Below are 10,772 nucleotides of genomic sequence, written 5' to 3'. Positions count from 1 at the left end.
AAGGGTCCCTATACACCCAACTTTGTGCATTTTAAACCTGAGTTAGGAGTTATATTCCTTGACTATGAAGGTGAAGTCAGATTTTAGATAATGTCAGAGCTACATCTATGTCCAATGGATCATCTAGTTTACCTCTTGCTCTAGATAGATGATAGCATGCCTGGAAAAGTCGTAGATCTGAAGATACGAAGGGAATTCCTACGTCGAAGAAAMCTTGGTGAAAATGTACCTGGTTACATAGATCTAAGAGTTCTAGAATAGTTTCTCTTTGTAACAGTAATCCATTTTTCCTTGTAACTTCTTGTACTATGTCTACTTTCAGTGATTGTACTTATAATCTGTAAACACTAGACATGTACTATAATACTTGTAATATTTCATATGATAATAAAATGAGTATTCCATGTACTTCACTGAAAAAAGATCCTTGAAAAAAGTAATAGGGACACAAGTCTATGAGTTCCAGTGTTATTTTTCGCATTCACTGACAATCTATAAGTCAGTGAATAAGCTTTCAGTTTCAGTTTCCATACTTGTAAATTTCTTATATATAACTTAAGGAAAATTTTCAAGCTAAGACTGCCTAACTGAAAAAGATCCCATAATAGTAAAAAGGGACATGTACTTTATATGTAACTTTTCCTTACTATTATTTGATAAGATAACCTTCTTTATGTTATCTTGTTATCATCAAATAGGGGGAGATTTTTTATCCTCTCTCTCAATGATTTGATGATAATTCCTTTTCACTTATACGTTGTATTTATGTTTCTGTTTTTTCAGTTCCAGCGACCTTCACTAAGTATGTTCAGTGATCGCTGAAGAACTTGCATTGTAAATCTATCAGAGATAGCAATACTTCAAGAAGACAACACTCACACCAAAGAACCTTCAGCAAACGTCGAAGACTGAAACTAAAGATTAGAGACTGGCGAGTAGGTGATCTGAAGCGGTATTCAGTGATTACAAGCCTATCTATGTATGTGTGAAGACTGCTCAAGCTTCAGCGAATGATGAAGAGACCTTCAGGTCATTCCAGCATTCAGCAATCAAAGGAAGCTTGCTTAGCACGACTGTTGTTTTCTTGTCCTTATACACACAAAGTACAAACACCATACCCTTATGAAAGTTGGTACGGTACGGAGCCGACTAGTCGACTCTATTGTCCACCAACTTTAGGTAAGGATGTATGCTCATGAATAGTGTTTTTTGTACTATTCATTGTAGCAAAGGAAAAACCTTCCTCTTAAAGCTTGACACGCACTCTAACCCTACCATATTGCATTAAATGTTCTTTTAATGCACTGGGTATAAATAGAAATGTTTCTTCTCCATGCAGAGTGCGCGCAACTCACTCTCTAACCCTAATTCTTACTTCAAGCATTTTCTAGCTTAAGTAAAGGATCTTCTCTATAGCATTTCTTTTCTTGTATTTGCTAAGACTTAGTGTATAACTAAAGATTGTTTAGATAGGTTTCTATCACCTTATCTTTCCACAAACAATCTTGTAAAATATGTATTGATCTTCTTTATCAATATATATTTTAAATTTGAAAATATTGTGTTTGTATTCATCCCCCCCCCTTCTACAAACTGTTTTACTATTCTTGTAGACCCTCAAGGGACCAACAGGAACTCCCTTTCCTTTTGAAAATAATCTTTTAGGGCCTCAGAGTTTAATCTGTCTCTTTCGTTCTCTAGAAGCTCTGTTTCTTTCTTCTTATTAGCCGCTTTTAATTCTAAGCATTCTGTTTTAAGACTTGTTTTAGTGGATCATTTTATTTGTTAAAGCTTTTCATTTTCCACTGATAACTCATGTTTTTCTACAGTTAACAGCTTTGTCTCTCGTTCAAAAAATAGTTTTTCTTTTTCCAAGGATTTTCTTTTGGATTTTTCGAGAGGGAGCTTTTGCTGTAGATTGACGAAATTGTTAGTCAAAGAAGAGATACTTTCTTCCAAGTCAGAGTGAGAATAACCAGATGTGGAACATACCTGAGAGTCGGAGTCAGATCCACACTCATTCTCGACAGCCATCCTACAGAAGTTGGCTTGGTCTTCTTCATCAGATAAGGAGTAAGAGACCCAATTCTCCTATTCTGCAATGAGGCTTTTTTGTGATCGATTGTACTTGTACTTATTTTTATAGTACAATTCATCTTTCACAAGAGGGCCTCTGCACTCTTTGGAGTAGTGCCTCATCTTCCCGCATCTAAAGCATCGGATACCTTGCTTCTTCTGGTCCAACGGCTCTTCCTCCTTCTTGTTGGGAACAGAAGGAGGGTTTGTTCCTTCGAAAGATTTGCCTCTTCTTCTATCACTTTGTCTTCCTCTTCTGTCGAAGATCTTCGTCCCAAATTTCCTTTGGAATTCCTTGGTGATCAGGGCCAAGGATTTCGCAAAGGCATTGATATCATCGTCTTCAGAGCTAGATGTTTTGTCTTCCTCATCATCACTCTCCAAGATGAGAGCTTTCTTTCCCATTCTTCTTTCTTCCCTAGGTCTCCGTTCTCTATGTGGCTGGCTTGATCCTGTCTCTTTTGAATCAGAAACAAGAGCCAGAGGTCCACCCAGAGCGACCTTTGCCTTTTGCACCTCTTGTTCTTGAGCCTGCAGTGTCCCATATACATCGTGCGGTGTCCATTGCTCCAGATCTTGGTTTGCCTGGAGAGACATTGTCAGATTTCCCCATTCTACGTTCAATCTCCTCAAGAAGAGCATGTAGTTCTCCTCTTGGGTTTTGATCACGTCACATTTGTGACATTTGTTGATCAGAGTGCCTAGAAGCTATTGTATTCATTTAGGCATTGGGCATGATGATTCTTCTTCATCTTGATGCCTCCTTCCAACTGGTTAGCAGTTGATCCCACAAATCCTTCACCGAGTCGCACGCTTCAAGTGACTGGAAAATTTCGTTGGGAAGCGCCATAATCAAAAGTCTTTTGGCCTTTTGATCCACTTCCACTCTTCATTTATCTTCATCGTTCCAGTCATGACGAAGTTTGGGTACTCGCCTGGCAGGTACCTCAATTGTATCACCAGCAGCGGGAATCCGAGGTATGATGGTGGTAGGGACATATGGGCCATTTAAGATTGACTCATAAAGATCTAGGTCAAGACCCTCATAGAAGTTTATCATCCGGATCTTCCATTGGGGATATTCTTCCCTAATGAGAGTCGGAGGTTTTGTCAAGGAACCGCCACTATACATGGAGTTCCATGATTGAGAAGACGACATTTTAGATTAAACTTTTGAGAAGAAAACTTTGATGAGAAAGATAATCGACTGAAAAAAGATTTCCAAATTACGTAAAAGCAAATGTTTTTAAAATCGAGAAAAATAAGAGTAACAATTCTTTTAAAAATGAATAATCAAAAAGTAAGAGTAGAATCCAGTTGGATATCGACCGGCTAATCAATGAATTTGATTAGCAGGCTTTGATACCAATTGTTGAACCCATATACTCTTAATTAATAGAAACACAGTTTGTGTAAGGTAAGAATTAAGAACAAGCAATGTATTTCAAATGATTTATCAGAATATTCAAAGATGAATGTAAAACAGTTAATGAACTTGAATATGCTGAATGCTTTTATTGATAAAAGATGAACAATGAAAGCACAAAAGTAATCTCACAGAAAAACGCGTATAGTATAAGTCGGTTCCTTCAGGTACTTTAAACTAGAGGAGGAAACCTCCTTATATATGCGTAGGTCTAACAAACTATGTTATAAACTAGGCGTGAAACTCTAAGCTGACTGGTCTGCATCCTTATTGTTGACTTCCCTTGAATAGCATAGCAGACTTGGTCAAACCGCCTTAAATCTGTTAGACGCTTGCGAGAATGTCTGGGCTAGCACGCGCGCGTTCCGTGGAGAAAGTAGCCAAAAGCTCTACATGAACATACAGATGCTCTGCATGTACTATGCAGAGGCTCTGCATATGTAGAAGTTCTGCATGTACTATGCAGAGGCTCTAGGTCTTGGAGTTGTTGCTTTAAGTCAAGCGCTTATGCTTTTTGGCGCACAAGGCTTGAGCGTTCACGAAGATAGAGCGTGGGCTATGTATGAATGGAACCTTCACTCTGAGTAAGAGCTCTGGTTCTTGATCTTCTGCATAAGAGCTCTTAGCCAGACAGCTTCTATAGACTAAGTTTTATTGACTAGAGTAAGACACTTCTTACTTACACTTTCACAAGTTGGGGTCTAACAATAAGTTTTCTTAAGTTACAAGTTTAAGAAAAAGTACAAAAAGATAAACTGAAACTGAAAGCATGTTCACTGACTAGAGATTGTCAGTGACTGTAAGAGAATAATGGAACTCATAGATATGTGTCCCTATTACTCTTTTCATAAATCTTTTTTAGTGATGCTGATGAAATACTAATATTTATTCAAAGGAAAAATTACAAGTATTTCAGTCAGTACATTTCTAGACTTACAAAATATAAGTTGTACACTGAAAGTAAAGACATAGATACAAAAGACATACAATGAAAGACAAAATTACAAGACATAATTTCATAACTAATCTAGTTCGCTGAAGTCGATGTAGCCGGGTACTTCTTCTCCAAGCTCCTTTCGACATAGAAATTCTCTTCTGATCATGCGGTCTATCATTTCACCATATAAATCATTGTCCAACCAACATCTTATATAAGAAAGATGTTCCATAGGACACATATTTATCTCAGACACTCTCTGAAAGCTATGTTCGCCTTCATAGTCAAGGAAAATAAATCCTAACTCAGGCTTTAGCTGCACAGTGTTAGGTATGTAAGGACCCTTCGCTGGCAAGGAGAGGTTCAACATTGAGATGTTTGGCTTCTTCGAATCCTTCAGGACTTCGTCTAAGGAGAACTTTGTTTCATGTTCATTCCTCAAGGTTGGTCCGTCATTAGGACTTGAAGGTCTTCTTCTTCCACCTTTCTTCAGTGATGGCTTTGTAGGTATAGCGACATATTTTGACATCCTCTTAATCAACTTGCTGATGATGTCTTCAATAATCGGCTTGTGCCTTGACTTTGAGCACTAAATGGCTTGGCGGATCTCCAACCATTCACTATAGCCATACTGACCTAGGTAGGAAGGATATTCCATGACAGCTTGAAGGTTGTCTCCGGTGATGAGCATTAAGATTAGAACTCCGCCATCTTTCATCTGTCCATTGATTGTGACATTTGAAATAGGGTAAGGACTGATTCTCTTGTTTAAAAGATCTTCGCTCCATTTTCTGTCTCGGTCGACCAACTTCATCGCCTTTTCATGCTCAGCTTTTGCAATAGAAAGCAACTTAGCCTGGGCCTTGACAGCATTCACCATTTTTTTAGACTTTTTCTTCGGAAGAACTTGAGTAGCAACAGACTTGGCCAGCTTTATGTTGTCCTCAGTCAGTTGTCGTTGAAGATTGAGTTCTTCCTCAGCCTTGAGTGCCTCGAGTCTGTCAGCTTCAGATAGGAAGTCAAACTCACCACAACTAGAGATACAAAGAGAGATTTTTAATCTAGTTTGGTCGAGTGACTCCTTCAGTTGAGACATCTGCTGGTTGGTAAGAGTTGGAGGTTGGGTTTTTTCAGATACCCATTCCTCTAGCCGACTGCAGGTAGTAGAAGGGATGGAAGAAAGTTGACAGAAAGAAGTAACGATAGCAAACCTGGAAGATTCAGTACATAAGGCTCAACAGGTTTGAAGAGTACCTTGAGATCTCCTTCTTCAGCAACACTTTTGTCTTTCAATTAGGCGTTCTGGTTCTTCTCGGAAGTCCCATCTCTTTTTCTTTCTCTTTCTTCCCCTGGGATGCGGAATCCCTGAGAGAAACTCCTTTCATGGCACTGGCTGGTTTCTAGTATTGAATGGTAAAGTCGTCATCATCGTCGTCTTCATCATCATCATCACCAAGATCCTTTCCAGCATCAGGAAGGGTAAGAGAATCATTGTTTTCATTGTCATCGTCTTCATCATCATCATCTTCCTTATCACCAGCATCATCTACAGAGGTGATAGGAAGGACTTCGTCACGAGCTTCAGCATCAGCTCTGACGGTTTCATCAACGACCTTAGCTTCAATAGCTTCATAGGAAGTTGGGTTTTCATCAACGACCTCAACTTCATTTGCTTTGGCTCTGGGAGTGTTAGCTTCAGTTTGAATCATTGGGATATCAGCAACATCTAACTCTATCTCCCCCACTTTGTCATCAGCATGATAATCTAAGAAGTTATCAAGAGTTCTTGTTAAGATGTCCACCATCTCTTCAAGCTTTGTCAGGGCTCTAGCTTGAAGAAGATTGTGCTCAAGAGTCTGATCCAGCTGGAGGTGATCCATCACTGTGAATGACGGTGTAGGAGCTGGTACTGGACTTTGGAGGAGCTCCAGTATCTGCTGCATCAGCTCACCTTGCCTAGTAAGCTGGGCATTCGCTTCATTGACCTTGCTGGTTAGAGCCGAGATGGCCTCAGCGTAGGTGTGCACTGCTGCTTGCACCATAGAAAATTGTTCTTTGACCTCTTAAACTTCAGCTTTAACAACTGATAGGTTAGCAAAAACTTCAACCCTGAGAGGCATGCCTTTATCGACTTCGTCCACCTTTGTAAAGACAGTCTCTTTAGCAGAGAGTAATAGCTTGACGTCATCAGCCATGTTTTATTTTTCTTCCATGGTTGGCGTTCTTTCGTCACAAGGACCTGAAAAAGGAAAATGTTTGAGCATAAGATAGCTCGGGGTTAAAAGAAATGAAGGGGTAGGATGGAGGAGTACCTGAGGGTTCATCATCACCATCTAAAGGATTGATGCTTGTTTTCTCCAGGATTCCTTCAAGAGGATAGGCGTCCATATACTAAGATGCGTCAATAGGAGAAACCTCAAGTCCTATGGTGGGTGCTTCATCATCAAGGAAGATAATCGTTGATGAGTCATAAGCACGTGTTGAGACCAAATAAGGAGGAGAAGATAAAGTGGCCGAGACTGGTGGACGTGGGTGTTCAGCAGTGGCTATGCTGATATTCACACCTTCAGTGATTTGGGTCACTGACGCGGTTGGGATCGAAGCCATAGGTGCGATACTGATTGTAGAAATCACTGAAGAGATTGGAAAAGATGAAGCTAAAGAGGCCTCGGGGTTAAGGCTAGTTTCAATAGCTGAAACCTTTTTAGAGGTAACAGCCAGAGATGTGGGTATCCACTTTTTGGTTTTCTTGGCCCCCGGTGGATAACCAAGACTGGGTTAAAAGGAGGGACGTTTGGAAAAAAGGGAGGTGGTGGTTGGGATAGACTTCGGGGGTTTTCCTTAGTCTTGACCATAAGGGAAGAAAGAAATACAATCCCAGTTGAAGAAGATGAAGAAAATGCATGCACAATTGCAGAGAGTGTGTCACACCCTGTTAAAGGGGAAATACGAGATATAACAGGTCAGCGTATCACAACAACAGACAATAAATAACACCATAAGTTTTACAAGATTACATCCATAACCAAGTTGGTGTTTGAATACTTCTTTACAAAAGATACAAAATGAACTTAATCGGTGTCGTAACATATATGCTCCAAAAACTTCATTTCTTACTTAAATCCTGAAAAGCATGAAACATAAAACAACGTCAACTACAAAGAGTTGGTGAGTTCACGGGTTTTCATATGCACAAAACATTACAATGCATAAATCATTTCTTGCAAACTTATACATAAACTTGCACACAATAAATCTAAATCTACCACGATGTTTAAAACTTGAGACGCTACTGAGCCTTTCCTGAACAATGTGCCCCATTAATTTACGAACGACCATAAGTAGCACGTACACTCACTTAGGTCCCACAGTTCGTAGTAGTACTAATTCAGCGATGGTCCAAATTCCACATGATTAGACTAATAAAATATAGGTAATGTGCACCCCTTTCTGGGTGGGACTGTCAACACAATAGCGGCTATCCACAATTACCACGGCCCGGGAACATGTCTGAAATAACAAGTAGCGTTTACGGACGGGCACTTTATTTGGAAACATACTCTCAAGTACATCAATTTAGCATTTATATCATAGTGCAAAACCGTCAATATTTCATGACATAAATAAATCTTGACTAAACAGTTCTTTAGTCCCACAGTTTTATAAATAACAGTATAGTTTGCATAACTTCATGCTTTTCCCCCAGTTTAAATAAACAAAAAGCATTAAAAGTGGGGCCGTGAATACTCACAAGTTAGCTGATGAATATCCAAGAACTTGATGATGTTTGAAGCGCTAAACGTCTGCACTAACCTTCCTAAACAGTCTAGAATCCAATAATTAGATCACCCTACGGGTCTCGATAAAGATAAAGTCAAATTATAGCTTATGTAATGCCAACGAGTTTTTGTGACTTAAAGTTGATACTTATATTAATTGCTCTAAAAATAGTCCATAAATATATATTTTAAAATTAAGGTCCTTTGCACATAAAGCTGCTATTTGGACAGAATGTAAATTCTGTTTCTGGAATTTTTGGTCTCACAAATCACTGTCAAAAGCAACCTTCCAAAAGTCATTTTGTGTCCAATTTTTATATCATCAATAATAATGAGTTAAACAGATTTTCCCAAATAACAAGAATTTTGGATGGGTTTAAGGCACTCATCATTACCTTACAATTTTGAGTGACATAGTCCCCAAGACAGATTGCACACTCTTCAAGTGACGTCCATTTGGGGGGTCTAAACTCATCATTTTTCAGATATTTTAACTTTATTTTAAAGCTAACACATAAGGCTAACTTCCAGAAAAAGAATCACTCATTTTCAATGAGTTTTGAAGAAGATATGACCGATTTAAGATGCATGCAAGATTCTGCTAGTAATGCTCTTTTGCACCATAATCTTGTATCAAGAACTTGAAGGCTCAAAACTTAATATTTTTTAGTGAGACCAGTTGCATTAGAAAGATAACTCATTAAAATGAGTTTTAGAAAAAAAAAATAAACCATTTTGGAGGAATGACCAGAGAGATATGGTCGTCCAAAGTAGGTTTTACCTACTGTCAAGTCTGCTGTTGCACACTTAACTTGTTTTAAACACTTGAAGGTTCAAAACTTACTCTTTTTATGGCAAAAAACCCACATGCAAGCACTTTACCAACTTTTCTTGAGTTCTAATGTTTGTAGGTTATAGATTACCATCATTTTGAAGTCATTTTCATGTCATTGATGTATAATCTTTCATCTTAGATTCTCCAGAAAGTTTGTTTATAAAAAGAGAAAGAAGAAAAGTGTAGAAGATGAGAAATCATGACGAAAAATAGGGATTATGAAACTAGTCTCTTACCTTTTGCTTGCAACTGCTTTAAGTTTGAACGCTCTTTAAGATGATGGAATTTGAGAGGTTTTGGAGAGTGATTCCGGTTGGGGTGGTAGAGGAAATGAAGATTTCAAAAGCAATGGGGTTTTTATATGAGTTTTAAATATAAATAAAGGGCCGGCCTCTTTAGGCCCAGGTCCATAAAAAATTTATTTTTCTTTTAAAAAAAATGAAGCCCATTTAAATTATAACTAAAAATACAATTTGTCAAATACTGATAAGAATATCATTATTAAATCAAAGTTCCACATTTTTGGTAAAATTATTTGGACATTCAAATGAGACTTTTATATTTTAATTTGGACTTTATAATATCAACTTTGTTATATTTGGAGCATTTTTAATATATTTGGCGTTACATAAGTTAACTTTATCAGTTACCCGTCGAAACAAGGTTTTCTAAACTATATTTTGGGAACTAAGCCAGATGAATTCTAATCAACGTGACTAGATCCTAATAAAATATAATTCTAAATATAGAAACCCTATAAAGGTGCTAACCTGACGCTCCAAAAACGACGGACATCACAGTCTCCCCATGCCAGAAGAATTTCGTCCCGAAATTTTATTCGTTAATTCCTAGATTATGACTCATTTGAGAACAAGTGGGGATACTTGCTTTTCATAAAGTCCTCTCTTTCCCACGTGTACTCCAGTCCATGCCTCGAAGTCCAATGAACTTTTACAATTGGAATTTTGCTACCCCTCAACTGCTTGACTTCTTTATCCATGATTTCTATTGGTTTTTCAACGAAGCGCATATGATCATTAATTTGTACATCTCCCAATGGTATGACCAGTGTTTCATCGGTTAAGCACTTTTTGAGATTTGATACATGAAATGTATCATGAATAGCGCTCAGCTCTTGTGGCAGTTTTAACTTATATGCCACTGGTCCAATTCTCTCAGATACTTCAAATGGACCAATATGTCGGGGACCCAATTTACCTCTTTTCCCAAAACGCATTAATCCTTTCCAGAGTGAGACTTTTAAGAGTAATTTATCTCCTTTTTGAAACTCTAATGGTTTCCTTCGGTTGTCAGCATAACTTTTCTGGCGATCTCTTGCTGCCTTGAGTCGATCCTTCATGGTTACAATCTTGTCAGTAGTCTCCTGGATAACATCAGGTCTAGTTAATTGCCGATCGCCAATTTCTAGCCAACTGAGTGGAGATCTGCACTTGCATCCATATAATGCTTCATAAGGCGCACACTGAATACTGGCATGATAGTTGTTGTTGTATGCAAATTCGACTAACGGAAGGTGCATATCCTAGCTTCCACCAAAATCTATGGCACATGCGCGTAACATGTCTTCCAGTGTCTGGATTGTTCTTTCCGTCTGTCCATCCGTTTGAGGGTGGTATGAAGTACTTAGATCTAGACGTGTACCCAACCCTCCTTGAAGTGATTGCCAAAATATTGACGTAAATCGACTGTCCCTATCCG

General features: G+C 38.4%; 1 protein-coding gene across 1 annotated transcript; it reads right to left on the bottom strand.

Annotated features, from left to right (window-relative positions):
* Positions 1-5,839: 5,839 nt before the first annotated feature.
* Positions 5,840-6,481, bottom strand: LOC112502902 (phosphopantothenoylcysteine decarboxylase subunit SIS2-like). The gene has a single exon (XM_025106918.1). The coding sequence runs from the start codon at positions 6,479-6,481 to the stop codon at positions 5,840-5,842; it is 642 nt and encodes a 213-aa protein (XP_024962686.1).
* Positions 6,482-10,772: the final 4,291 nt, after the last annotated feature.

Source organism: Cynara cardunculus, unplaced genomic scaffold (genome assembly GCF_001531365.2).
Source record: "Cynara cardunculus var. scolymus isolate 2C unplaced genomic scaffold, CcrdV1 Un_Scaffold_2145, whole genome shotgun sequence".
NCBI classification, from domain to species: Eukaryota; Viridiplantae; Streptophyta; class Magnoliopsida; order Asterales; family Asteraceae; genus Cynara; species Cynara cardunculus.
The sequence above is the reverse complement of the archived record's forward strand: the minus strand, read 5'-3'. Positions and strand labels throughout refer to the sequence as shown.

Coding starts and splice junctions, on each gene's coding strand:
- LOC112502902 (XM_025106918.1), bottom strand. CDS start 6,481: ATGGTGCAAGCAGCAGTGCACACCTACGCTGAGGCCATCTCGGCTCTA.